Source organism: Rhipicephalus sanguineus, chromosome 11 (assembly GCF_013339695.2).
Source record: "Rhipicephalus sanguineus isolate Rsan-2018 chromosome 11, BIME_Rsan_1.4, whole genome shotgun sequence".
Taxonomy (NCBI): domain Eukaryota; kingdom Metazoa; phylum Arthropoda; class Arachnida; order Ixodida; family Ixodidae; genus Rhipicephalus; species Rhipicephalus sanguineus.
The window spans coordinates 55,883,337-55,910,652 of record NC_051186.1 but is presented as its reverse complement, the minus strand read 5'-3'; the positions used below and the strand labels follow the sequence as shown (position 1 = coordinate 55,910,652).

The 27,316-nt window shown below is 45.0% G+C and overlaps 2 protein-coding genes across 2 annotated transcripts; one reads left to right on the top strand and one right to left on the bottom strand.

Annotated features, from left to right (window-relative positions):
* Positions 1-5,176: 5,176 nt before the first annotated feature.
* LOC119373818 (putative nuclease HARBI1) lies at positions 5,177-11,926 on the bottom strand. Its single transcript, XM_037643881.2, has 4 exons — positions 11,396-11,926; positions 10,753-10,888; positions 7,375-7,801; positions 5,177-6,341 (listed from the first exon to the last, which is right to left on the bottom strand). Coding segments are annotated over exons 1-4 (1,089 nt in total). The 5' UTR covers positions 11,921-11,926; the 3' UTR covers positions 5,177-6,340.
* Positions 11,927-12,246: 320 nt separating this feature from the next.
* Positions 12,247-25,643, top strand: LOC119375530 (U5 small nuclear ribonucleoprotein 40 kDa protein). Its single transcript, XM_037645725.2, has 9 exons — positions 12,247-12,523; positions 14,131-14,260; positions 14,336-14,429; positions 15,818-15,983; positions 17,503-17,625; positions 18,501-18,621; positions 19,823-19,905; positions 22,990-23,155; positions 25,556-25,643. Exons 1-9 carry the CDS (start codon positions 12,404-12,406, stop codon positions 25,606-25,608), a joined length of 1,056 nt encoding a protein of 351 aa, XP_037501653.1. The 5' UTR covers positions 12,247-12,403; the 3' UTR covers positions 25,609-25,643.
* Positions 25,644-27,316: the final 1,673 nt, after the last annotated feature.

Below are 27,316 nucleotides of genomic sequence, written 5' to 3'. Positions count from 1 at the left end.
CTATTAATTTAAGGGTGTATGCATCCTTTTTTTTTCGTTTCGAATTAAAGCTATGTAATCTTGTGTTTGATCGCAAGCTGTCAGCGCCAAGTTTAGGTATTTAACCACAGGCCCACTGAGGCATATCTGTAGGCTTTAGCCTGCCATGAATTTTCCTCATTTTGAAGTGTGGAATAGTTTAATTCATTCGCGCTTTCGAACAGCGCCTGACCTCCGTAACGCCGCATTTACGGACCATGTGGGCACGCGCTTCACGCTCATTGGCTACTTATCGAAGACCTGCTAGCATTGTTCCAAAGTTCGTGCAGTGAGTCATCAGAAAATAGATAGTGTTGTAGTAGAGCCAGTCACTATCTCTCTCCACTCGTACGGATCTTGGTAACCTCTGGTACAATAGTACGACTAGGTATGCTGCATGACAATGGAGAATTTGATGTTCGCATTTTTTGGGCAACCAAGTTTTAGTTTTTGTCGAGGTTAAAACTGACGAACAGATGGAACGAAAAATCAATATTTCGAATTTCTTGGAACGAAAAGTCAATATTTCAATGTTTCTTGCGAAATCGGGCAAATATGATTTAGAAGTTCATCAAATGTTGCGAATGACTTACATAAAATATTCCATAATAGAAAGAACTGTGTTCCCAGTATTTTTGGGAAGGTTGTGAAAACCCGAAGGAAGCCACCTCCCGTCCTGCCAAGGAAAAAAATCGTTCATTGTGTGCGTTTTCTTATGCCCATTCACTGCCGAGTGGTTGTTAAAATGATATCAGAAGCACTTGTTTTGATAAATTTGTCCGTTAACACGAATTTGGCTGAACATCTTCAAATAAGAAACAGTGCCAAGTTGTTTCTCGAGACAACGAGGTGACCGGACTAGCTCACTGGATATTTCGTTCTAAACGCGACACACTTGACGTTTCCGCATTCTCTGTCAGTGGATTCAGCTTTGAAATCTCGCCGAGGGAGTCAAAATTCATAAAGTTATTTTTGTTCTCTAGTTCGTGATGAAGCTAATTGTAGGTTGCGTGCACTTCGTTGCCAGCGGAATAAAAGTAAAGCACACGCATGCGCGGCGCACCATATTTTCGTCAGTGTATGAAGCGAACATTGTATATACACTCGGTCACATAACTCTCCGGGACGCGCAATTCGCGTGGAAGCCGAACTTCTCGGAATCCCGGGCAACATATTCGAACTCAATTAAAGTTTTGTTCTCTCGTAATCTTCACGACTTACAAAGAAACCCGTGTCTAGTCACAGCAGAGCTTCGCGTTTGCCCTGTAATCCGCATTCAGTGAGCTCTTATGATCGGCCATATTTGAAAAGTGTTGCATTCCTGGAATATATGCAGTTTCTCACATATTTTACAGCCCCATCTTCATCTGCACATTATGAAAAAAAAATTGAAGAGAGAGAGAGAGAGATAGCTTGGTGTACTCTTTTAAGAAAATTTATGTTGTGACATGCAGAAGCTAAGTTTTGAAGTTTAACGTCTCGAAACTGCTCAATAAGCTAAGAGACACGCCATGCAGAGGTGCATTTCTGGTTGTTCTTCTTTTAACAACCTGTGTTCTGTAATGTGCACGCAATTCACAGTAGACGTACGTTTTCCTCACAGCCGAAACATACCGAAAATAAAACCCGCGTCTTCGCGGTCAGGAGGGTGTCATATCCACCGAATCAGCGCGACATGCACACGAAATGCGCTCGCTGCACACGGATGTACTCACGTGAAGTAGCACGTTGAAGATGAACTCGAGGCATGGCCTGTTGGGTCCGCTTACGCAATGTTGACTCCGGGCCTTACCGTACTTCATTCCTCGCTGCTTGTAAACAACGCCTTATGCATCTCAACAGCGCGAAGCAATCCACAAAAGAAAGAGACACTAGCGCCCGTCCTGGTCACGTGTCGCTTCCTGGTGTGATTGTTTGCTTTGCGCTGTTAAGACGTATAAGTTGAGAGTAACAGAGAGCTGGGCTAGTTGGTAGCTATTAATGTTAAAAAATACAGGGCGTGCAAGCATGGACACGAGAGAGTAGTCAAGACGCCACAAACGCCGACTAACAACTGAAAAAGGAGCACAGCGGCGGAAAAGAAGGTTCTTTTCCGCCGCTGTTCGCCTTTTTCAGTTGTTGTCGGCGTTTGTGGTGTCTTGACTTCTCTCTCGTGTCCGTGTTTGCACGCCCTGTCTTTCTTAACATGTATAGGTTCAGTTACCACCGGCAACTAGCTCAGGTTTCTGCGGCAAATAACATCCTCCGCCGTCGTGTTTTCGACCTGGAAGGGCGCGGTGTTCTGGTATAGGAGCGCCGTCCGCCGCCACTTTTCTGGTCTGGGCAATTTTTATTTCGAAGAACTTACGCACCGCTTTCTATCAGCGCCAACACAATGAGAGGCGGGGTCCAAGCCTCTTCGCGTCTGAAATAAGGTTAATGACGAGACAGACGGACAGACACCCAAATTACCCGCCGCTAGCGCCGTTAGTTTGCCTCTAACGTTTTTTCCGCGCTAACATTTATTGCATTTTTCAAACCCTATTTCCTACCCTCGCTTTCCCGAACCTCCCTCTTCATTTAATCCCCCCCCCCCCCCAATCAGCTTGTCTAGTGCATTAGCCGACAGCGTGGCCTTAGCAACCGGCCCTAGCAACAATAGCGAGCGAAAACTGCAGCGTGCGGCGGTGACGTCATAAACGGAACGAATACGTTGCCGGTTCTTCGTGTTTCTTTGAATAAGTGCGCATGTTCTGTCGCACCAGGGGCACACTTTATAGGTCACCGACAGCTTCTAAGTGGTGTGCAGGCTGGCATCTCAGCGTATCAGCTACGAATATCAAATGCTATGCTTTTCATCACTTTGACCACCGGATTTGATTGCAACAGTCAGAAATACGTCATGGCCACCGTGTTTGCCACATGGCATTCGTAGCGTATTTTTTGAAAATCCAGTACATTATACACTAGAGTCACTAAGAATTTGTTTTTACACTTTATATATATATATATATATATATATATATATATATATATATATATATATATATATATATATATATATATATATATATATATATATATATATATATATATATATATATATAAAGAGCACCTTTATAGTGCCATCTAAACTTGCGACATCTAGCTTAAGTAAACACCCCCCCCCCTCTCCCACTTCCCAGCACGCCTTATAAGTGTCGTTCGCGGTCCCAGCTGTTTTCGTGCCTAAAGTCCCAAGGTTTTTTTTATCTTCTTTGTAGAAGTGAAAAATCTAGGGACTTTATTCGTACCTTTTTGTGGAATACCGTAAGCTAAATTTTGCAGCAAATACTTCTGGGCAGCCACTCAATCGGATTGTCGTATTGTAAGAGGAGGTTCTCAAATATATCAGGAAGAAAAAGAAAAAGAAAGAAGAGAAAGCTCTGAGGTGACTGTTATTTTCTTGAACCAATGAGAAACAGCACTCAAGTGATGTGTTCGTGACCATGGCTTCACGTCCTTGATATTGTCACGTAAAAGTTCAATTAACAGAATAATTTTTGACGCAGGCACTCTACATGAAGGGAACAACCCGTCTTATGGCACCTTCATCCATTCGCACCGGTGCGATTCGTCGAAGATGGCATTAGGCAAGAGCGCTTTGTCACCTTGGCCCTGTTTTCCACTGTGGCGTTGTCGTTAATTACGGTGCTGCTTCTTTGTTGGGAGACAGTAGCACTTCTCTTAAACAGAAATTTGCGCACGCTGACGCTCTTCACTATAGATGTGGCCGTGCTCAGAGGAGCACAGAGTACACCCGTTGGTGCACGTGACCCGATATTGTGTAATCACCCCAGAATGTCAATATTTCTGAGAGCTCTCGTCTTTCGTTGCTCTATGTGGATACTGAGGGACCATTTACTTGCCCTGTAGCGTCTTGGTTGGCGAAATCGAAAGTACGAACTATAGAGGGCAGCAGACGACAAACAGGTGCGCGACGTCACGCAAGCGGCGCTCGCAGCTCCACGACCGGTTAATTCGTGCACGTTTTTAAATTAAGTTTGGCACGATGTGTAATAACTTCAGCCTGGGGGGCTATTTTGTAAGCGTTCTAGCATAAAACGGGGGCGGGATCGAACAAAAGGACGAGAGAGAGCAAATAGCCAATAGGCGAGCTGGGAAATTTAGGAATGTATCCAGTGCATAAATAAATGTATAATTAATATAACTAAGCATCAATATTCAGAGGCATTGTTTTTCGCAGCTTGAAGTTGAAGAGCTCGGTGACTTTAACAATTAACTTGCGTTAATTTCTTGACATAGCGCCAGGTGGCGTCGCACTTTCACGAGACGTTCGGAGGTGGCGCTGGCCACCACGCTGTCTCATCCAGTGCTTCTAGTATTAGCGTACTTGTAAAATTGAAACGGCGCGACAATTCGAACCGTTATTCAGTTGTCGAAACGGCGCAGCACACGCACTTACGATGTCCGCGCGTTCCCGACAACCAAAGAGCTGCTGCTCTCACTTATGGAGCAGCAGCATCTCGAGTTAGCCGTACGCGCTAGCGAACTCGTCCACGAGTTTACAGCAGCGGACAGGCGTCGGCTTTGGGGCGAGCTCTCCGACGCGCTCAACAACGAGGGCCCCGTCACCAAGTCCGTCGAACAGTGGTAGGACTGGTGACGGAAACATGTCCACGACGCGCGCCATGACGCCGCCGCGATTGCAGAACTGCAGCGATGAGTGAACACCAACTAGTCCTACAATCTGCGTGCGCTCGCAGGAGCACGGACGGGGGGCGTGCCTCCGGCTCCCATGGGCGTGTGCTTTAACTGGCTGGCACACTGCGCCTGACTGGCGTGCGGCCGCTGGACTACCAGCAGGTAAGCTCACTGTTCGATAATAATCCGTTCCGAATTGAGCAATGCCTAATATCTGCAATTTGTGCCTTAAGCAGATGTTTACAAAAATGGCACCATCACATTTGCAACAAATTCATGGAGATTTGGTGCAGCTTGTCAGGAATAACGCTCGTATTTATATATTAAGAGGAACGGCCTCTGGAAGCATTCAGGAAAACATGCACTTAAGGAATGGGATCATTAACTACTTGATCATTGCAGGACACTGTTTGTGTGCATCTAGTAGCAGTGAAGTAACTGCTGGATGGCAACACGTTGTATAACTGCTGGATGGCAACACATTGTAGTGAAGGGAGGCTTATATGTGTTCTTGACACTTACCAGGACGATGCACCTCCGGCACCCATGGAGGTGGTGCAGACTATGGAGGCGGCAGCCACAAGCTCCACGTCAGGTAAGTGCCATTGTGAAGGTTTTTTTTTATTTGTATTTATGTATGTTTTTACCTTTTTGCCAAATGTGTGTACCTAAGATGGAAAATTGCATTGCATTCACTCTTGTGCACCAACTGCAGGTGCACGCGAGCCGCCGAAGTTGTTGCTACACCCTCTGGTAAGTGCTGCTCATTTGCAAGCCATTAGTTGAAGTTAGCTTTCACACTTAAGTGAAGAATCCCATTAGCACATCAAATCAGCATCACTACCTTTAGATGTAATGTGCAATGCAGTGCAAGTTCATTAAACATTGCCCGTTTCCAGAGCGCCAGCCCCCTACCGCAGGACCTCGAGGGCGGCCTGCTCGACCACCTCGACAACCACGCGCACGTTGCACTGACGTGTTTGTTGACTGATATGCAGTCACAGTGTGCCCGCGGTTTAGTGCAGGGAGCAGACATGCTGAGGATAAGTAGATCAATTTGTATATTGCAGCTTATTGCAAGAGAACAATTATTTTTACTCTTCATTCATTATGGAATCATGACTGTGAGAAATTAAGATACTGTGAGCACCGATTGGAAATGCATGAGGTATTTGGAAACGGAGTCTGAGCTTCCAAGTGAGCTACAGCCGGGCACACAGTTGGTTAGCCCTGAAAAGGGCTGTTTGGAGGTTTGAGGTGCGTTTGAGGTGATGACTGAAGAGGAGTTCTGGCAGGACTTTGGTCTGTCCGAACGAACAGTGCATGGCTTGTACGTCGCACTTGGCACCACTACTGGATGCCGCGAGGCCAGTGGCCATTCGTCAGAGAGGAAATTGTTGTGCGCACGCAGATTCTTGCAAACAAGAGCTTCCAGGTGACAGCTGGTAGCGAAGAAGTCATGGTTATCCACACGTTCATTTCAGGTGCTCCAGGCCATAAGCTGCAGCATGGGGAGACTGGCCCTGGCTGCAGAGGAAAGTACAGCCCTGCTTCAGCGGAGGCAGCGGAGCGTGCAGCCGCGGCACAAGAGGCCATCCTCCGGGAGCTCAGGGACGGGGCCGGCCCACAAAGAGGTCACTCTGAGGGAAGCAAATAAAAAAAATTATTTTTGTGTTCTTTTGCAACCATTGTACCGTATATATTCATTGCTTTGTTTTGCTGTTTCGTTTTTTTTTACTGCTGCAAGAGCAGTATGTCCAGTATATATTATGTTCTTGTTTCGTTTTTATTTATTTATTTAGTCCTGCAAGAACAGCACGTTAAGCATTTTATGTTCTTGTATCTTTTTTTTTACTACTGCAAGAGCAGCATTACCATCATCCTGTGGTCTCGTTTCGTTTTTTATTCATTTTTTTAACAGCTGCAAGAACAGTATGTTTAGCATTTTACAATCTTGTTTTTTTTTTTTTTACTGCTGCAAGAGCAGTATGTCCAGTATTTTATGTTCTTGTTTCGTTTTTTATTTTATTTATTTATATATTTAGCGCTGCAAGAACAGCACGTTCAGCATTTTATGTTCTTGTATATTTTGTTTTTTTTTTTCACTACTGCAAAAGCAGCATTACCACCAATCTGTGTTTTTGTCTCATTTTTTATTTTTTATTTTTTTACTGCTCCATATGACTGTTGCAAGAGCAGCATGTCTACTGTTTTTCTGCATCTGTTACATTTGCTCTTTGCTGTTGTGCTGTTTGATTCCGCATTTCTTGTCTTTAACTGCCACCTACGTATTTTCAAAGCAAAAATCTTTAAAGTTCACGATTTTTTCTTAAGCTATCTCTAACTCTCGCTAAGTAGTACGACTAAACAGAACCTCTGTAGTGGAGCAAGTGCAGTTTTGAAACTCGGCAGACAAAAACACATTTTCTATACATTTTTTTCTATTGGGCACAGTTTAACAAAAGCAAGTGAACAATGAGGGGGCTCAGCAACGGTCGCGAAAATTTTTTCTAACAGAAATGTTTAGCCGCAAGACCATGTACAGGACAAAGGTATCGATTTTTATCAGCTACATCTGTGATGTGCGAGCGTCACGGTTGGGACACTTAGCATGGAATGATCTGATTATTTTTTTTATCTGTTTGTCAATATGTGTACAACATCAGAACTTACCAGTCCTGTGGTGCCGGTGGTGCACTGTCGCCAGGCATGCCTTGTGCACACTGGAACAGGCTGACGACTGCATCGCGTTGCTGCCTGCCCTTGAGGTAGATGTCATACTCTGCATCGTCTTGGTGTGGATCGCTTGGTGCTTCTCCACTGTCGTCGTCCTCATCGAACAGTGGCTCGCCTGCCTCCAAGGCCATGTTGTGGAGAGCAGCGCAGGCAGAAACAATTGCCGCTGCTTGGTAGGGCCTGTAGAGCAGAGGCCTGTAGTGCTGCAAGCAGCGGAACCTGCTCTTCAGCACTTCGATGCACCTTTCCACAACATTTCGCATGGTGGTGTGCTCCTTGTTGTAGAGGCCTTCGGGGGAGACGGCGCGTGGATGGCCAGGAACCGGTATCATTAGCCACGGCTCCAAAGGATAGCCAGAGTCACCTGTTATACATATATGACAGCCGAGTTCAGGGTTGCCAGCTTTGACAACTTTGCGCCAAATTGGCCATTTTCATGGTGTTGACAGGGGGCAATTTGGCCTGGCTACTTTTCATAAAGCTTGGCCATTTTAAAACATGAACCGAAATGTGTGTAGCTCATAACATGCAGGAATTTAGATTTGCCATTTCAGCCACGCCACTTGAAACCTTTTCAAGCTTGTCCATTAGCATCCTGAATCCAACGTGGGCACTTTCGATTCAACCAAATGATCCAAAAGTTTGAATGTTGGCAGCTTCAGCTACTGCTAATCTGCAGCTATGACTTGAATTGTGTGATAGTGTTCAAGTATGTCTTGTTCTTTCGATTTCAGCCAAATTATGAAAATTATCTATATCTGGTGACGTCTTAGGAGCTGGCTTTCGAACATGCATTAACACAACACTGCAACTTAGACATCTTTCCAGCTCCGAATTTGGCATTCGACTTACACAAGGGGCAATGTTTTTCATTTCGAGGCGGAGCCTTGAGGACTGTTGCTTGGGGCCTTATTTTGCAGACCACTTATTGCAGAATGCAACTTCAGACCGTAATTTGCAGTGAACATGACAACCGAGACTACTCTGCATCCAAGGAGCTCTGCACTCGTCAGCATTAAAAGTCGGATATTCGACGAGCTGCTTTTGCAATTTCTAAGGGGGAGTTGCTGTGTGACAGCAACTCAGGAATACTAGCTGCTCGGACTTCATTATTACGCAACACACGATTACGCAACTGACCACTATGCGTGTTTCAAGCAAGAGAACTGTGATTTTGAGCACACTCGTGCAGTACTCATTGTCACAACAAGTCCTTTTTTTTCTAGTCTTCTTAAAGGGGTACTGACACGAATATTTTCAGTTGTCGTTTTTTTGCGTTAAATGAAAGGTCAAGCCCTCAAGAACCTAGAAAAGGTAGCGCTAAGCGCGAGTGCACCCTGAAAAAGTAATTACGGTATGTTTTTAAAAGCTAGTTTCGGTTCCTACTGTACCCTGACGTCACAACACGGTGTGAGCTTCTCGTCGCGCGCTTGTGCAATATATAGTGACGTTTCCACGGCCGCTCCACACCGTGGCTCCGTTGGTGATGCATGAGCGGCCATTTTGGAAGTTTTGATGACGCACAAGCGGTCATCTTGGAAGCTTTGGTACCTAATGTCACCACAACTAGCCAGACTGCTACGTGAAGTCACCAGAATTTGTACTGTAGCCTGACGTCAAGCTAGTCAATATAGATTTACCAGTGCAAAAAAGACAGGACGTTTAGGAAGGACACACACACATAGCCCATGTGTGTGTGTCCTTCCTAAATGTCCCGTCTTTTTTGCGCTGGTAAATCTATATTGATCATAAACCAACTCGCCCAAGCAGCCGTTTTAGTCAAGCTAGTGTCGATGTCAGTAGGAGTGCCATGGAAACATGGACTTTCAAAATAAAATATCTTATCAGCATTTGCTGAGCTTCCCACTTGCTCAGAGCCATCTTTGCATACAGGAGAAATGTGTATGGCAGAGTAAACTCGCCTTCAAAAAAAGGTGTCGGTACCCCTTTAAGAAAAGCTCCACAAGGCACGTTACGAAATTTCGACTTTAGGGACAGCACAAGAGACTTTGTTATCCTGCATAAAATGGTTGCTGAAGTCCTCAATTTATACATGTACATTTGCGATTCTGATTTCGAAGTATTCATGTTGCGTTTATTTACATGTTTTGCCAAAAGGCTTTAAGTAAGTAAGAATGACACAGTACTCAACTGCCCTCGCCATAAGGTGGCTAGCTTTCCTAATTATTAAATGCGAAGCATTTCTTAGCAAACCTCAGGCACTTTGGCCGTTTCTATCTACGTATCTATCTATCTATCTATCTAGCCGCCTACGTCTGGGCGCTCTCCAGGTCGTCTCCATAACTTGTGATATACCAAAATTGGCATAGCAGGGTATCAGTGTATGACGAACACGATCCACTGGTCATGACATGAATAACGTGAAATATCCGACGCGTACATCATGAAACCCTTTCTCTCAGTCACGTGTGGCACATACCCACATACCAGAGTTCATGTTTTGCGGGTATGTGCCACAGGTGATTAGAGTCTCAACCAACATAGTAACTTCAAACACACACACACTCATTGACACGCAAGGAAAGTGATAATAGTAATAATTGTTGGGGTTTTATGTCCCAAAACCACAATATGATTATGAGAGACGCCGTGGCGAAGAGCTCCGGAAACTTTGACCATCTGGCATTCTTTAACGTGTACCAAGATCGCACAGTACACGGGCATCTAGCATTTTGCCTCCAGCGAAATTCGATCACCACGGCTGGGATCGAACCCGCGACCTTCGGGTCAGCAGCCGAGCACCGTAACCGCTACACCACCGCGGCGGACGCAAGGAAAGTGAGGAAGCTGAACACAGAACAGCCCTGGAAGACGCTCAACTACCATCCACTCGTCCACGTGGTCCACAAGGATTATGCAAAAACTGGGATCAGTGCTTCCTACAATAAATCTGCCGAGAGAACCAGGCCTCTCATCCTTACCGGTGACTTCAACGGCACAATGAAATGACATGAAACACTGACAACGAAGAAGACATAAAGATAATAATAATAATATCTGGGGTTTAACGTCCCAAAACCACCATATGATTATGAGAGACGCCGTAGTGGAGGGCTCCGGAAATTTCGACCACCTGGGGTTCTTTAACGTGCACCTAAATCTAAGTACACGGGCCTCAAACATTCTCGCCTTTATCGAAAATGCAAGACATAAAGTCAAGTGTCGGATCTCGTATTCTTCATTGTCAGTGTTTTATGTCTTCTCGTTGCGACGTTTCATAATCATGAACCCTCACAAATTCATCCAACTGTCAGTTCTCTACACTTCTTGTTGGTGCTCATTTTAATCACTCACCAAGTACATATTCACCAGGCTGAAGTTGTGAGGCGAGGCATTTCCACAGTGGGTTGCGCCTCCACACCCAGGAGTCGTCGCACGACCCTGGAAAACGGGGGTCGATGACCAGTATGCGGAGGTCTGCGTCGCACACCTGCAATGAAAAGTAGTAAGAAATGGTGATACGGGTATGCTTCAAGCAATTCCTTCTACCCATCTCACAAAAACATGTAATGCGCATGCACGTTGGGGGAAAGTTGCACACCACTGAACCGGCAACTGGTAAATAACACTGACACTAACCAAGCCCGCTCGTGAAATGGTCCTAAACATTTTCGTGTTCTACGTACCTCCACAGTTACCAGTGACCAACTTTCCTTTCACCATGGCATTTACCCCTGTTAGCGTTACTTGAGAAGGCCGAGCTTCGAGACTGAAAACATGCATTTTTCTCGGTACTTTCATTTCTAGACATTGCCGAGCACACATTAAGCTTCAACGAGCCCGTATTAAGTACCCCGGATGCTACAGGATGCACTCGCATTGCAATTGTTTCGTTACTACAGCGGGAACAGGCACAGTAAAATTTTAAAAAATAATAATTCCACGATAGCCAATTACAGATGGCGACTACGTTTATGGAGAAGTCAGAGGTGCTTACGATCATAACGTTGAGTGCATAAAACCCCTTCCGGGTCATGAAGCTCGCCGTGTCCGCTATGCTGAGGCCTTCCGGCTTCTCAATGGCGATCAGTGTGCCGTCCACGCACGCAAGTACACCAGGAATGCGGCCAAGTCGCGCGAATGCCGCCTTCGCCTCTTCCTTGGCAGCCGCCGTCAACGGAAAGTCCACCAACTTCCGTCGCCTACCAAGGACGATGACAGCCTCCGCCACTTCATGAATTGTGTCGCTGACGGAGGCCTGAGACATGCCGATGAACTCTTCGTAACCTACACTCTCCTGGAAGGACCCGGTTGCAAAGAATCGCAGGGCACACAACACCTTCCTCTCTGTGGAAAGGCCACTGGCTCGCTGGCATCCGATGATGGAGTCAAGTTCGTCGCACAAGCTACGCACTGTTCGTTTGGACAGACGAAAGTGCCGCCGGAACTCCTCTTCAGTCATCACCTCAAACGCATCTTCTACCTCGGGACTTCGTTTATGCGTGCAGAACGGAGACGCCATTTTCGAGATGCGCGGGAAGCCCACTCGGCCCGCCCACTTCCGTTTCGATCCAATCTAAGTCATTTGCGCAGACTGTTTTGTATCCGTTCCTATGCGACAGTTTTGGGAATTTTTTAGCTTCAAGTCTTAAAGGTTTTGTTTCTGTGCACTGTGGGAGCTGAAGACAAGTAAATACCCTTTTGTTTTAATGACCACATATTGCATTATTTGCATTAGTCCATTGAGAAAAAAACCCGCTAAAGTTGGTCACAATCTGTCGCACTTACAACTGCCATCATTGCCATCATTTCTTGAATTGAGCCACTAACAGCCGACGTGCAATCCAAAGTCACGCGTTGTTGTCGGCTTGCTTGAAAGCGTTGAGCGCGATTGCAGCCGGTGTCGCTGTTATTTTAGATGACTTAACCAAGTGCTGTTTTGTAAACTTATTGTGTATGGTAAAGGCGATCAGGTAAAGGTAGCAAAACGATCTGATCGGCAGGCATGGCTTATTACTCGGCCCACGAAAAGCGGAAGGCGACTGAAGGGGCCCTGGTTCCCGTGAAGAAGCCTCGACATGATCTCGTCTCTGCCTCTGATCACAACAAGCGACTCCAGCTGGCTGTAAGTGGGAAATTTCGGGACCTCGAGCTCAATTTACTCAAGTGTCGAAAGTGTTCGAAACAAATATGGCAAGATCGCGATGCGCAAAGTCAACGCATCGTTCCATTTGCCGTTCGAGTAATTAATACAGTACCATCATCCATGACCACCTCCTACCGCTGATTACTGGCACACACAACGGTTTTGGAACACACGTGTACACACACAAACGCAAACGACCGCGCACATCTGTGTGTACGCGTGTGCATACATGTTTACATCTGTGTTTAAATACATTATTGTACCAGCATGTGTAAGCATATTCCGTTTGTTTGTTTGCTTGTTTGTCTCTACGCGAGACGTATCAGTCGAGACGAAGTATGAGAGCCTCCCCCCCCCCTCAAAAAAAAAAAGACAGAAAGACAAAAATAACAGTTATCGCTCTATTCCATGATGTGGTAAAATATGCTCAAACAGTAAACTGTCGCCATTATGAAATAGACGAAATAAAATTGATTGATTAGTCTAAGCACAGACAGATTGCGTGAAAGAAGAGAACGAAAGAAAGACCCCGTTTTAGGTAGAGAAACATGACTGTGCAATATGGCTTTAGTCGTAAAGTCAGTTGTCAAGTGTAGTGTTGCTTCGGAAGCTCAAGTACTTGCTAATACTGGCCAATGTGATGATACTAAGCCCTATTTCAGCTCTATTTATTTGTACATACTGCCAGTCCCACTGAGGGCTATTGCAGGAAGGCAATCAAACAAGATGGAAAGATGCGCTTACAGACAATGAGAGTGACACTGCACGACTGCAGTTCTTATGCAGTATTAAGCGTAGTTCATAGGAGCATATATCGTATGACAATAAACATTAAGATCAGATAAACGGTACATGATGATCATATTCAGTAACATACATGAGAGAGTTACTAATATAGTATATTGAAAATACAAACAAAATTAACATTGGATGGCACTAATATAAAATAACGTATTCAGTAAAAGCACACTAGAGTTACATCAGTACTTAAAAAAAGTGCACCAAATTTTAACCATGGGTGGTACAAATGTGGTCATCAAGTAAAGTTAAAAATTTATTCAGATTGTTACTACTGCTTATTGATATGGTGAAGCATGAAACGAACACTCGCTGAGAAGTAAAAAAAAATAATGAGCTTTTGCTTCTTGGTGAGTGTTTGTTTCATTCTTCGCCATGTTCTTTCCTCGCCAGATGGGTTTTCGTCAAACTTGTAACTATGCTTATAGATAGCTTGCACGTGACATCATGAACGCAGCTTTTAAAAACATGGTGGCTTTGATAACGTAAGGACAGCATAATCACATTGCGGTTAACATGCTTCAGTGTGATGACGACACGGTAGGAACGTTATTGGCCCCTGTGCGATGTACTGCTTGCGATGTACTGATAATATTAACGTGAAAAACTTCGACTACCACCATGTGGTGCTCGAACATGGCGGTTTTGGGGACATCAATGCAAGCCATCTATACATCCAGGTAATCTATCCCATTTTCTAATAGTCTGCGGGAAGAAAGAATATCCGAAGCAGTTGTTGTTTCTTTTGCTTCACGTCATTCTAAGCGTCGACCGATGCTTTCTTTCAGGATATCAACCGCACATCCAGTTTGGAGGCTCCCATCATGCTCCTTACCGGACACCTGGGTGAAATCTACTGCGGCAAGTTCCATCCTGATGGCACGTACCTGGCCACATCTGGCTTTGACAGGCAGATCTGTAAGTATGCTAGCTTGTATCATCAGACCAGTGTCACGTTTCTAAATGGTCGCCTCTCCTCTTCCACTGGTGCAGTTTTCTGGAACACGCTGGGCGAGTGTGAGAACTTCGGCGTCCTCAGTGGCCACACCGGTGCTGTATTGGACATGCACTTCTCCACAGATGGCAGGTGAGTCACTGTGCTGCTTTTGTGTCTCAGTTTTCTCACTCTTGAGCTGGTGCAAGTGCCCTGACATTTAAAAGAAATCCGAATAAGGTAGAAGTTCAGGGGAAGATGGAACCTTGAAGCAATACAAATCCTTGAAACAAGCCGATGTTTGGACAAGCTTCTTTAAGGATGAAATTTGAAGAACATAAGTCTGCCTGTTGAAACATTGGCTCCAGTGACACCCCTTGTTCCAAGGATTTTTATTCTTGGAACACGAGGACAAGCATGCGATGAAGATGATGAAGTCATACTGCCAGTGATCAGACCAGTGATGTCTGGTGTACTACTAGGTACAGGCTTCTATGTGCTGCTGTTGCAATATAACATCACGGTGGAGGTGCGGGGCTATTGCGCGGTTTGTATTTCGTGGTAATATATATATGTATATATTTGCTTGTGTTCTCTGAACATCAGAATAGTATAGTTCTCTACTCTCTACAATAAAAAAACATGCAGTAGTTTGCAGACATATTTAAAACCACAGTGCTAGGAGGGATACTGCAAAAACTCCAGGTCCTCAGGTCTTTTAATACATTCAACATAAGATGGTTACGTGTTTTAACCACAAATTCGCACTGTTGTTTGTTTTTGTTTCCTTTCTTTCCTTCTTGTTCTTTTGGGCTTGCCTTGCAATGAACAATTCTCAAAACTCAGTGTCAACTACACTATAAAACTCTTTCATTCAAAAACCATAGTCCACATACCTAACTTGATTTTTCATTAATGAAAGGGAAATACAGTGTGGCTTCGCAAAGCTTTCAGCGCCGTGTGGCTGCTTGATGTTTTGAGGGTGGCAAGAGAGGTCTAATTCCCTCTCTCTCTCTCTTTTTTTTTTTCGGGGAAGTGAGGAGTCATCTTGTTTGGAAATGATTTGGTAAAGCGTGGTCTGTGACACAGCCACTTTTGGGGATCAGCAAAGTAAACAAAGAGAACGTGTGCTTCTGGCTGTGACATGCTGATTAGTGCACTTTTTTCACGCATTCGTTCTAACATCAGTGCACTTCACACGAGGTAAAAAATTTAATCCTTAGAGATGACTTTTCTTTATTGCGACTACACTATGCAGGGTGATGAGTTGCAGTATGTTGCAAGTCATCAATTTGTTCGCATTTCATCATGCCTTTATAATGTACGATCCTCTTCCTTTTACAACCTGCTTCTTGACATTGCCGTAATATCTTCTTCGCTTCCTTTCTTGGGGACAATCAAGATGTTATGGTGGCACCCATTGCAAGCATAGAAAACAGTATCTGTTGTATTCGCTGTCTACTCAGTATTTTTATATTTTACGTCGCATTGTAGCGCCGCCGCTTTTGCGTAATTCTAACTAAACCTTTTTGTCCTTCCAGCCTGCTGTTCACAGCATCCACGGACAAAACACTTGGTGTGTGGGATACGCACGTCGGTGTAAGAATCAAGCGACTCAGGGGGCACACCCTCTACGTCAACGCCTGCCACCCAGCAAGGAGGGGCCCACAGCTGATCTGCAGCGGCAGTGATGACAGCACACTCAAGGTAGAGTTAGACTTGCAACATGCACAGGAATTACAAGGCTGCCTGCCTTAGTAGCTTCAGAACGTGGAAAAAATCATGGCACGCTACAGTATCTGGTTTCCGCAGATCTACATCGTTTGCATACAGGGCCTGTCAGTAAAGTAATGAGAGTGGGTTGGGTGAAAAGAACTTATTGATCTCATCGGTGCATATTATTTAAATTCTTCAAAATAGCTTCCGCGGTTGCCTATTTACCAAGTACAACATGATCTCCACACTGAAAAGCGGGGCCGGTGCCGGGGGAGGGGGGTCACAGGGGAGCTGGAGGCCCCCCAAAATTTTCGCCTGCCCCCCCTCCAAGAGCAAACATAGTCAAAACACAATGCATAAGTTCCCTGCCTCCTGGCCCCCATGAAGGAACTCACTTGTCGTGGGTCCCTCCCCCACCACCTCAAAAATCCTGGCGCCGCCCCTGCTGAAAAGGCTCCCTTATAGCCAGCTGAGGCAACCTCTCTCAGAGACTGTGACAGCCCATTGGATGGCGGGAACACCATGGAAACGGGGACCTTTATAGCTGCTCTTGTGATTTGGGAACTGGAAGAAGTCTGCCGGGCTCACATCAGGGCTGTGTAGGACTGCATCAGCCCTGATGTGAGCCCAGCAGACTTGTTCACGGGTCCGTAAAAATAAAACGTAACAGCCGAGAAACAGGAAAAACTGAGAAATAAGAGTAGTGATGAAAAGCACACAATTTTATTTGAAATCTTTTGCTTGAAGAAATTGTGCAGTGCCGCCTAGCGCATTTTTTCACGCCCATCAGTACAAGGTGTCTCTCAAGTACCTGCAGTGCCATGTAGTTTTTGGCGGCGTCACTGCATGCAAATCTCTCCAACAAATCCAGCGCTGTTACGGTTGATGAAGCCATTGGCTCTGCAGACTCCAGGCAGCAAAAACTAATCTCGAAGTGCGTACTTTTGTTGAATGCATCAAAACCAATTTTTAGTGCCCAAACACGTTATGGATGCCATGTTTAGATGAAAAATACAGATCTTGGAGGTCATGTTTATGGTGGGGAGACTTAAAAATGCATCGTAGATGTCGCCCTTACCGCTTCTGGCGGCCAATTCAATCGTCAAGCCACCAAGTGGACCAAGCCATGCCATGTGAAAAGTCAACATAGCCGCCTGGGCTGTCTCGTAGGGCCAGTTCACAACGTACAATGTGGAAATGGTCCCACAGTTGTTACGTAATAGCAGGGTTCTCAATGCATAAGATCCTATGGGAACTATGCCAGGGCTTGCCGAAAACGACGTAACAGCCATGAAAACGCAGCACCTGAGTACGTAACAACGAGGTTCTGCTGCACGTGAAAGGTGCTTGGTGTTGCGTAAAATAAGCAGGTGCCATAGGTTGTGCCAGAATTCTCTCTGGGTGAGACAGCGATGGCTGTGAGTGGAACCTACATTTATCCTTAGATTGTAACCAACTATAGTAATGACACGTGTGATCTAATTTGCTCACGTGCCATCTTCTTTTTCAGCTCTGGGACACAAGGAAGCGCACTCCAGCTCACAGTTTCCAGGAAAGCTACCAGATCACAGCAGTGTCCTTCAATGACACGGCAGAGCAGATCTTCTCTGGTGGCATTGACAACCAGATCAAGGTAAAGAATGTGTCGTCTGTGTGAAATTTACCGACGATTAAGTGTTTGCTCTGCTTAACTCACTACATGCTTGGTGCCAAGGTAAGACTGAGAAGTGCTCGTCTGGTGTTGGAACTTAGTAGTGCATGTATCTGCATAAATGTTTTATTGCGATAGCAATTATATGGACATCCTCGACGGGCGTTTGCCGTCACTGTTGTCATCATTTTTCATATCAAGTCCACATTGATAACATCACCCTGTGCGTCGTATGTTCGACACGTGAGTAAACGAGCACTGGTGACGAACGTGGCTGAAGTGGAGATGAAATGAGCCGGCCATCTCCACTGCACGAAGGGCGCATGCGGTAACATCACCCTGCATGCGAGGCCTGCCATTGTTTGCTCTTCAAGCAGAGAGGGAATGCCCCACATGTCTTTCGCAAGCAGTATGAAGGGACGCCAGGAGGCTGCGTCGCTGAAAGGGCACAGTCGTACGCACTGTCTTTAGAGACATCAGGACATGGCTCGTAAACTTGTTGTGCTTTCAGTGCTTACTTCGCGTTTAGAGGACTGACAACATGAAAACCGCTTCAGTCCCTGGAGTGGCTGTATTCCCTTAAACCAGTGTTTTGTTGACTTACGTAAGATTGTATGCAAAAGAGTTTTCTGCTAGCTTTACTTCATATAATACTTCAATTTCTTGCTATGTATCGCATTCATTGCTTTGGCCTTAAGCAGAACAGTGATTTGTTTTGAGATATTTTAGTGCTTTTTTATAGCACCTGAGAACTGCTGTTTGTTCTTGGTAGCGAATGTGACAGTGGCATTGCCTTTACAGCTTTTTGTTATTATTTCAATGATAGGTTATAATTTTTCAATATTGATGTCTTTCAGGTGTGGGACATGAGGAAAAATGCTGTGTTGTACAGGATGATGGGACACCTTGACACCATCACTGGCCTCTGCCTCAGCCCTGATGGCTCCTACATTCTTTCAAACTCCATGGACAACACATGTTAGTATCTGCACGACCAGTGTGCTTTTAGAGCTTTTGTCAAGATGGGCAAACAAAACAGGGTCGTATGTGCTTATTTATGTGCAGTAAGCATTCTAACATTTCAAGACTGCTGGCTCGATGCGACCTGATTCAGTGTTAGAACAATGCTCATGGCAAAAGGGACAAGACTTTCTTTTCATCCCATTTTTACCTTGCACATATTAGTTACTTCCATTGTATACACCTTCTTGTCAAAAATGTACAGTTAGCACCGGTGATAAATTTGTCGAAAAAAAACAAGTTAGAGCACTGTGACTACAGCTGTCGAATTCACAGTATGCAACGTGGTGGATCCTTTTCAAGGAAAGGTATATACATCAATCCAGTTGGCATTTGAGGGGTAGTGTAGTGAACAAACAGCATCATAGGTGCAACTGTGTGTGGGTGTTCTCACCGGTTGTTAAACACAACCTAATGAAACCAACACAGAGTGAAGCTGAGGAATCTAAAAAGGACATTATAGTAACTAGGACATCAATGGAAAGGAATTAAAGTGGATGAAAAAGTCAACTTGCCACCGGTAGGGACCGAACCTACAACCTTCAGATAATGCGTCTGATGCTGTACCAATTGAGCTGCAGCAGCGGTTGCTTTCCCATACACTTTATTGCATATTTATTTTTTATGTTTATGTAATCCTGGGAGTGGTAGCTAGTGCTGCTCGCAGCCATGACAGCGAGTGTGGAAAACTTTTCTTGGGCCAGCTGGCATCACGTAGCTTGTGATCTTATTACGAGCTGGATGCTGACCAATAAATGCTCGCATACTACCAAGTCTGCCGGAATGAGCCCTCTTGTTATGAATGAACGAAAGAGGGGGGATTGATCCAGGGCTCGATGTCATAATTGCTATGCTACGGTTAAAACATACAACTGATGCCCCCTATACTTTTCTGAGCTTCATTGTCTGTTGGTTTCATTGGGTTGTGTCCAACAAAGAAACAAGCCCTCAATGAATACCCTCTCTTTTGTTCACCAGTTGGTGAAGAATACAAAGTGCGAGTCGTATACATAAAGGAGTAACAGCAGAACGGACGTGCGTCCTGTTTCTCTCTCGTTCTGCGCCTTCGATTGATCTTTTCGCCATTTACACGATGAGGTTCTCCAACCTAATCCTTCCCACTAACCATTCTTCTGCGTATCTGTGTTTTTTCTAACAGTACGGATCTGGGACGTCCGTCCATTTGCCCCGCAAGAGCGATGTGTCAAGATCCTTCAAGGACATATGCACAACTTTGAAAAGGTAAGATTTGCTGTGTGCCTATGTATGTGTGTCGTACGTGGCAGAAAACATCAACCTGTGTACATGCACAGATAACGAGCACTCTTTCACAGTCAAACAGGTGCTGGTATTCGAAATGATCACGCATTTCATGCCAAGGCAATTTCTGCCAACTTTGTATCTTTTACGTGAACATAAAGTCATTGTCGATGACATTTTGGAACATTCATAGGCATGTGCATGGACGGGTGCAGAGGGGGCGGAGGCCCCCGCGTGGTCATCTAAAAGGGGCCGCTAATTCCGTCCCGTACATTTACTCAGTAGAACCTTTCATGTGATTTTTATTGCGCAGGGTTATGTCTGTGCATGTTTTAACGCGATTCTGTTGAAAAGCTTGTTTTGCAGCAATTCCAGTGTCAGTGTTGGTCGGTGTCGTTGGTTGTGAGCGAGAAATCGAGGAAGATGCAAATAAAATAAATAACAAAAATGTTTGGTTCGAGTGAGAATCGAACCCAGGATGCGTGCGTGGCAAGTGGATGATCTACCACAGATCCACGCCATTGCTTGAAACTGCTTGTGATAAAAGCGCTATATGAATGTCGTGTAGTAGGAGGAATCTCCTTAACGCATGTAGTATTGCGTGGCAGAAGCGTAGAATCGCGCCAGGCGTCAAAACATGTGAATTGCACAATGAGTGAGGGTTTTAAAGACCCACCCATTACAAATCGCTCAGACATATTTAATCAGCATCATCAGCAAAGTGAACGGCTGTGTAGGTTCGTGTATTGCCTTACGGACGCCTAGTGGGCCCTTCGCTGATTCGCAAAAGGAATAATCATGGCATAGTAGGCACTTAACAACTGTATTTGCAGTGGGCATTCTGGGATAGTTTGAAACGGCCAATGTTACACGCGCAGTCATTCGTTTCCTTACGGCACGGTTGAGGCATGCACTGGAAACTGAAGCCAGGCTAGCAGTTTAGAAAGCGCTGCTCACGGGGCTCAGCTACGCTATCGCGTTCTACTCTTGACGGCGAAGCTCAAGCGTCCTCCAAGTTTTTTAAAGACGATAGTCTTTCTTGGGGAACTTAAAATGCAGAAATTTTGGTCTGTCTGTCTTTCTGTCTGTCTGTCACCCGATTCAGCCACCCGGCCAAAGTTTAACCACTTGCTCAACGCCCAGCCATCTTGAACTGGTAGCGGCGTTCATACTTGTGAACGTTGTCAATCAAAAAGCAAATATTACGCATACCTGAGGCGCAACATCAATACGTAAGTATTTGGTGGTGTGTTCCTTTACTAGAAAATACATAGATATGTAATTCTAAAGACCCTAGTGTTTCTTAGGCTGCACAGTAATTGCTAGTGTTTTTTGGGCTGCTCTGCAAATGCGACGCTATGAGCCAGATGCGGCGATTCAACATAAAGGAGGAGGACCCATGTAGTACGGGGCCGGCAGAAGACTATCATCTTTCGATGACATTTGCAGCGAAGCACGCAGATGCCGGCCAATTTTTCTTAAGTTGTAACCGACTATAGCCTGCATACTTCGTTCAGGTCATCATAGCTCTCGCTGCTAATTAGCTATATTTGTTTGCAACTACTTGTTGTAATTATTGTGTGCACACAAAAGGCACAGGAGACAATGGTCCAATGCCATAAAATGTAAGTTACGTCGCTTTCGCTCAAAAGCACACTTGTGCATTTCCGCATGCATTGGAAGCAATTGAGCGGCGCAGGCCATGTTATAAAGTAAATTCATTCGCCTAGCAGATGATCACACACGAGAACATTTTGTCCTCAGAGATACAGCGCAGACAGTTATGTCTGTCAGTGCTGCCCCCGAGATTATCAACAACTCGAGAGAGTTGTACATGATATTTAGAACTAAGTGTTATATGGATATGTAGGCACATATTGCACAGTAGATGCTCGGTAAACGGAAATCTCTTGAATGGAACTGCTGCTTAAACAACTGCCTGTAATATGATTGGTTCTGTACTTGAATTTTCCACCTGTGTTCATCTCTCAGTAAACAGAACTCCTGTTAAAATGGAACATATTTTTTTGGTCCTTTTATGTTCCATTTAACGAGGGTCTACTATATATAATGAAGTGAGAACAAGTGCGATACTATTGCCTCCAATGACTTCTGACAGACCTCAATGCAACGAGAATAGTTGTGGCCCCATCACAGTTGTCAGTGCACCTGGCCGCTTGTGTAAATGGAGTTTAATTGCTGCCGTAAAACACGTAGTACCTGTGCAGCCGCGTGTTGTCACTTGTAATAACGGCCAACATGGAATGCTACGTATACTACAGTAGCCACACTTGCAAATTGATTTAGTTAGTAGGATCATAAGCTGGGTTATGGTATGCAACGTCTGTTGTTTTCTTAACCATTTTCGACATTTTTTACATAATTGTGTACTACATCACTTGTTTTTGCTAGTTGTGTCGACTAGTGGCTCAGAAAGAACATGATACAATGAGGGTTGGATAAATTGAACCTCCTGCATAATGAATGTGTTTTCGTTTAACTTCATTTTGCACAATACAAACTCACCAAGTTTGTATAGTGTATTCCTGGTGGCAGCACCACTACCGCAATCCTTAGTCGAACTCAAAAAACGCATCAGTGCTGCAGTGCAGGGAATTGACAGTACTACTATGCTACAAAATGTATGGAATGCGCTCGATTACTGTCTGGACGAGTGTGGTGTCACCAAAGGGGCACGTATTGAACATTTGTAGAGGGTATATTAACTTGGTGTATTTGTGGTTATTTTCATATATGTTTCATGTGTATGTGTGTGTAATGCTTATGAAAAGTTAGCCGTTTCAAAATGAATGAGTCATTTATGCTGGCCCTGTATTTCTAGCCTGAGATTTGATTCTATTTACACAAAAACAGAGCATGAATGACTTCAGGATAAATAGATATTTAATTGCAGTGTAATTAAGATGAATTACTATAACACACATAAACCAACGTATTGTGACAATATCGAGTGCCTTGAAATGATGTTGTGTTGATTTGACACATTTACACACAATTCTTCATAGGTGGCATACAAAGGGGTTTATATAATATAAATTTTTACAGAACCTGCTGCGGTGTGCCTGGTGTCCAGACGGCAGCAAGGTTACGGCCGGCTCGGCCGACCGCTATGTGCACATTTGGGACACCACAAGCCGCCGCCTGATTTACAAGCTGCCTGGCCACAACGGCTCGGTCAATGATGTCCAATTTCATCCCAAGGAGCCTATCGGTTAGTGGCCTTCACGAATGCTGCATGCACACCACGAAGACGATGTTTGCCTGATACAATCTAACGTAAATGTGACAGACTCGCATGCGACACAAAAGCGCCTTTGTTGTTTTTAATGTTCATTATAAATGCTTGCACTTGCACGAGCAGGACAAAGACTTGCGATAGAATCTATGCAGAAAAATGCAAACCTACCTAACGCCACAGCCAGGCAGCAACGGGTGTTCTGTCAATCACTTAACCTGTCTTTTATTGTCTTTATGTTCTAATATATCGCATGTCAAGAATGCTAAGCTGTTGATGTATTATCGCAAATATATAACCATGTTATCACGTGAGATTGGCACATTGGCATGCCACCTGCAAGCTTGCCAAGCTAGGCCGTTTGCCAAAATGTACGCACAAGCCCAGCACAATTGTTAAAGGGACACTAAAGGCAAATATTAAGTCGACGTTGATTGTTGAAATAGCGGTCCAGAAACCTCGTAGTGCTGCTTTTGTGCCAAGGAAGTGCTTATTTTGAAATAAAATTACGTTTTTAGTGGTCCGCATCGCGTTAGCGCGCTTCAAATCTCCCGCCTGAAAATACGACTCTCATACGTCACTGCTGCCGTGCCCAATGTTGCCCGCTTTTACTGCGCGGCCGCCGACACTAGTAGCAGCCGAGCGGAAGTAGCGGGACCCACAGTAGCAACAACGGCGCTGCGGCAAAGACTCGCTCGGATGGGCACATTCAAAGCCGTCACCAAGTTGCGGTTGGTCTCGTAATCCTCAGTACGAAAGTGCAGCGAGCACACACGCAGAGGTTTTGACTGTTTGGCACACTGACGCAATGGCATGACACTAAGCCACTTCGAGCGTAAGGGTTCATTTCGCGGCACCCAGTGAAAAGACACGCCGGTTTCCTTGCTGCAGCACTGGCGCTGTGCACCATTCGGGCATCCGGCAATATCACACGCATGCGGCAATTTGTCGAACTTTCTGTCAGAGCGACTTTCACGAGCGCGCAAAACACGCACGGCAGTACGCGATCCCGAAACTACCACTGAGACGGGCGAGGCACAGTTCGGCGAAAACGGAACCTCTGAACCATGTTTGAACCACGCGCGCCGTTCCCCATGGCAACGCCACGGAGGTTTTGTTTTCCATGAATCAAGCGGAAACGAACAAACAGCATTTTATTACGTCTTTTGATGCTCGGAATGTTCTTTTTTTACTGCTGTTAGTTTGATTACTAGTGATTTATTGTAGGCCGACTTCCCTACGTCATCGGGATCACTTCGAAAACGTCCCACTCGTGGCGCTCATCATGTGATACATTTAGCTTAATTTCTCGGTAAGTAGGGCACTGCTGTTGATAATATTGCCGTTTTAGAAGTTCTCATACATTGGGCTTTCACTCTGACATAAATTGTTATTTGCCTTTAGTGTCCCTTTAACAATATAGCAAGTCATGTGACACTGTCAGAAGGGCTAAACAGAATTTAAAAAAATGAACTCCTTAACTGTTAGAGCCACTGAAGGATGACTGATGCATTTTTAAATGCGAAAGCATTTCTTAGTCGGGCTATCCGGCGTTGTCCGCGGCGCCCTCTCCCATAGCAACAGCTGTGGGCGCGCGCGCTTTTATCCTCGCTCCTAGCAACCGGAGCATGTGGTGCGAGCGAGTGTAGGAGAGGGTAGGTGCAGTGCTTCGCCGCTCCTTCTCTCGCCGTTCGCTCTCTCTCCTCCCTGCGCCCCACTCTCCCGTTCGCTCGCGCCTCACTCTCGACCGTTCGCTGGCTGGGCGCCTCTCAAGAACATCCGCAAATGTGTGCTCGAGACGCCGCTGTGAAACGCCTACGCCGAGCCGAGAACGCTGGCGCCCCACTCTCGCGTCCGCTCGCGCCTCACTCTCGACCGTTCGCTGGCTGGGCGCCTCTCAAGGCGATGGCAGAAGTCGGTGAAGGCGAATGTCTGACGGCAATGGTACCCTCTCTCGGCGCAAGGAATGCATTCGCATTTCCTCACGATTCCCTTCGGGGAGGTGGGGGCATTTTTTGCACACCTGTTGATATAAAAGGCTTCTGTAACTTCATATGTTAGTTTATCTTCATCTGCAAACAAAATAGTATCTGTATCATGAAAAACGGGTTCACAGTGGCATGATTTACAATGATCAGACTTGTGTGTCACATGACTTGCGCCGCACATGCTCTATGCTGGTTCTTGGCGAAAATTAATAAGTTGAAATAGACTTTACACAATAATAAAAAATAGTGGGAGGGCTTGTTTGCAGCTGGTTTGTGTAAAAACATTTGATAACATTAAATGTGTCATAGCTTTCAACTAGTGTTGCATAAAATGCATGACGTGTGAGTGACAGTGATTATAACATGCTTTTCATCCTTCTTCTCGCAGTGCTGTCTGTTGCAAGTGACAAGCAGGTGTACCTCGGAGAGATTGACAAATAAACCCATTCTACAATAAAGATATTCAGCCTACTTCAGTGGCCTCCCGTCTTTATTGTCGCATTGTCAACAAACTCCCATGTGAAATTTGTTTTCCGGTCCTTGATTTTGACCCCTTCACTTTCCAGCTCACCTTTTAGTGCATAAAACAAAATAGCCTGAAAACAAAGGTTACCCTGCCATAAGAAATTTGTTATGGGTTACAGATTTTGGTAGCAGTGGCGGCATTGTACGAGCAAAGCCCGGCGCCAGTGAGTGTACAGAAATGCGGCCCTCCAAGGTGTGCCGGTCACATACGTATTTGTATGCACCGTTTTCCAATAATTGATGGTCTCTCGACGGTGAGCATGTCGGCGATCAGCCGCTTCTGATACGCCAACGTGATCTTTTATCGAAGTAAGTTGTCATTTTACGTTGCCATATTTCATTAATGCCTGTATATGTACGCATGACCGTCGTTGTTGCCTGTGGCAAGTGAAGTGTTGCACTGATAAGCATATGGGTGATGGTCTAGTTCCCGGCATGGTGGAAGGAAACAGTTAGGAGGGAGGATTGCACAATGTGATAGACAGAAAGAAAGAAAGAAAAGTAGTACATCAAACATGCACATGCCAAGCTTCGCTTGCCCCCATTTTCCCAAAAGGAAAAGGGTTTCTGAATTTCTCTGTTTTTTTTCTTTTTTTTTTTTGGCAAACAACTTTGTTTCAGGTAGGCAAGACATACAAGACCAAATAAAAAAGATTTGCGAAGCTTCCACTAAGTTGCGCAAGGCTTGAAACGGCGATTCTGAAGAGTAACGATGTCTTAGCGCGTGAAATTATGGAAGCATACTATATTAGAAAGAAGAAAGAATGCTGTGTTAGTGACACATCTGTTGCGCTGCGTGGGGGCGAATTTAGTTTCATCGATTCATTTTTCGATTAGTTAATCTTGTTATCGCGGGTTTTCGACGTGCTTGTGAGGCGATGTGCGCGCGCAGGGTCGCTGTGGTATATATGACGCTGATGTTCTGGGAATAAAGTTAGTTGCGAGTGACGCCCTTTCTGTCCTGTCCTTACTTTTTTCCTTGATGGTACGCGTCTTTTTGGTTTTTCAGTAAATTATATTTGCTTATTTGGAATCATCCCCGAGTGGGAGAACAGCGCTTAGTTATGGACAGGGTTGCCAGGTTGGGCTATAAATAGCCAAATTGGGCTACATTTTTCTGTACTTGGCGGGATTTTTTGTCGTTGGCTATTTGGCTACTTTTGGGCTATTACCTGCCTTCGCTTCAAGCGCTTGTTTTCCAGTGTTTTTTCTCCTCTTTAGTGGTTGTTGCCTTGGTTGTTGTGACTCAAGTTCGTTGTGAATCAAGTGTTCACATACACAGTTATCTTTATTTACTTCGCTCCTTCTACTATCTTTTACCTGTGCTTTTGCATTCTTTAGGTGTCAGCAGCCTCCATCAGACAATTACAGTAGTCAGTAATATATAATGAATCCATTCCCTTCCTTTTAAGGCGAAGCTTCCTTTGCCGGGTTTCACGATGCTGCTGAGTTGTTCCTTCTCACGGCGGATAAATTTGTGGAGTTAAATACAAAGTGTAAATGAAAGCACACACGTGTCTGTGCTATGCCTACTATCACCAAATTCTACGCATCGCCGTTGATTTTAAAGGATATAATTTACCGCTTTACTTTAGCTTAGCTTGATATGGATTCCAACATATGC

Excerpts from the sequence above, each read along its gene's own strand:
- LOC119373818 (XM_037643881.2), bottom strand. The coding sequence starts at position 11,920 with ATGGCGTCTCCGTTCTGCACGCATAAACGAAGTCCCGAGGTAGAAGAT. Across the intron at positions 10,889-11,395 it reads ATGCACTCAACGTTATGATC|GTGTGCGACGCAGACCTCCG; the intron begins GTAAGCACCTCT and ends TTTTCATTGCAG. Across the intron at positions 7,802-10,752 it reads GCCTGGTGAATATGTACTTG|GTGACTCTGGCTATCCTTTG; the intron begins GTGAGTGATTAA and ends TATGTATAACAG.
- LOC119375530 (XM_037645725.2), top strand. The coding sequence starts at position 12,404 with ATGGCTTATTACTCGGCCCACGAAAAGCGGAAGGCGACTGAAGGGGCC. Across the intron at positions 14,261-14,335 it reads TGGCTTTGACAGGCAGATCT|TTTTCTGGAACACGCTGGGC; the intron begins GTAAGTATGCTA and ends CCACTGGTGCAG. Across the intron at positions 19,906-22,989 it reads ATATGCACAACTTTGAAAAG|AACCTGCTGCGGTGTGCCTG; the intron begins GTAAGATTTGCT and ends AAATTTTTACAG.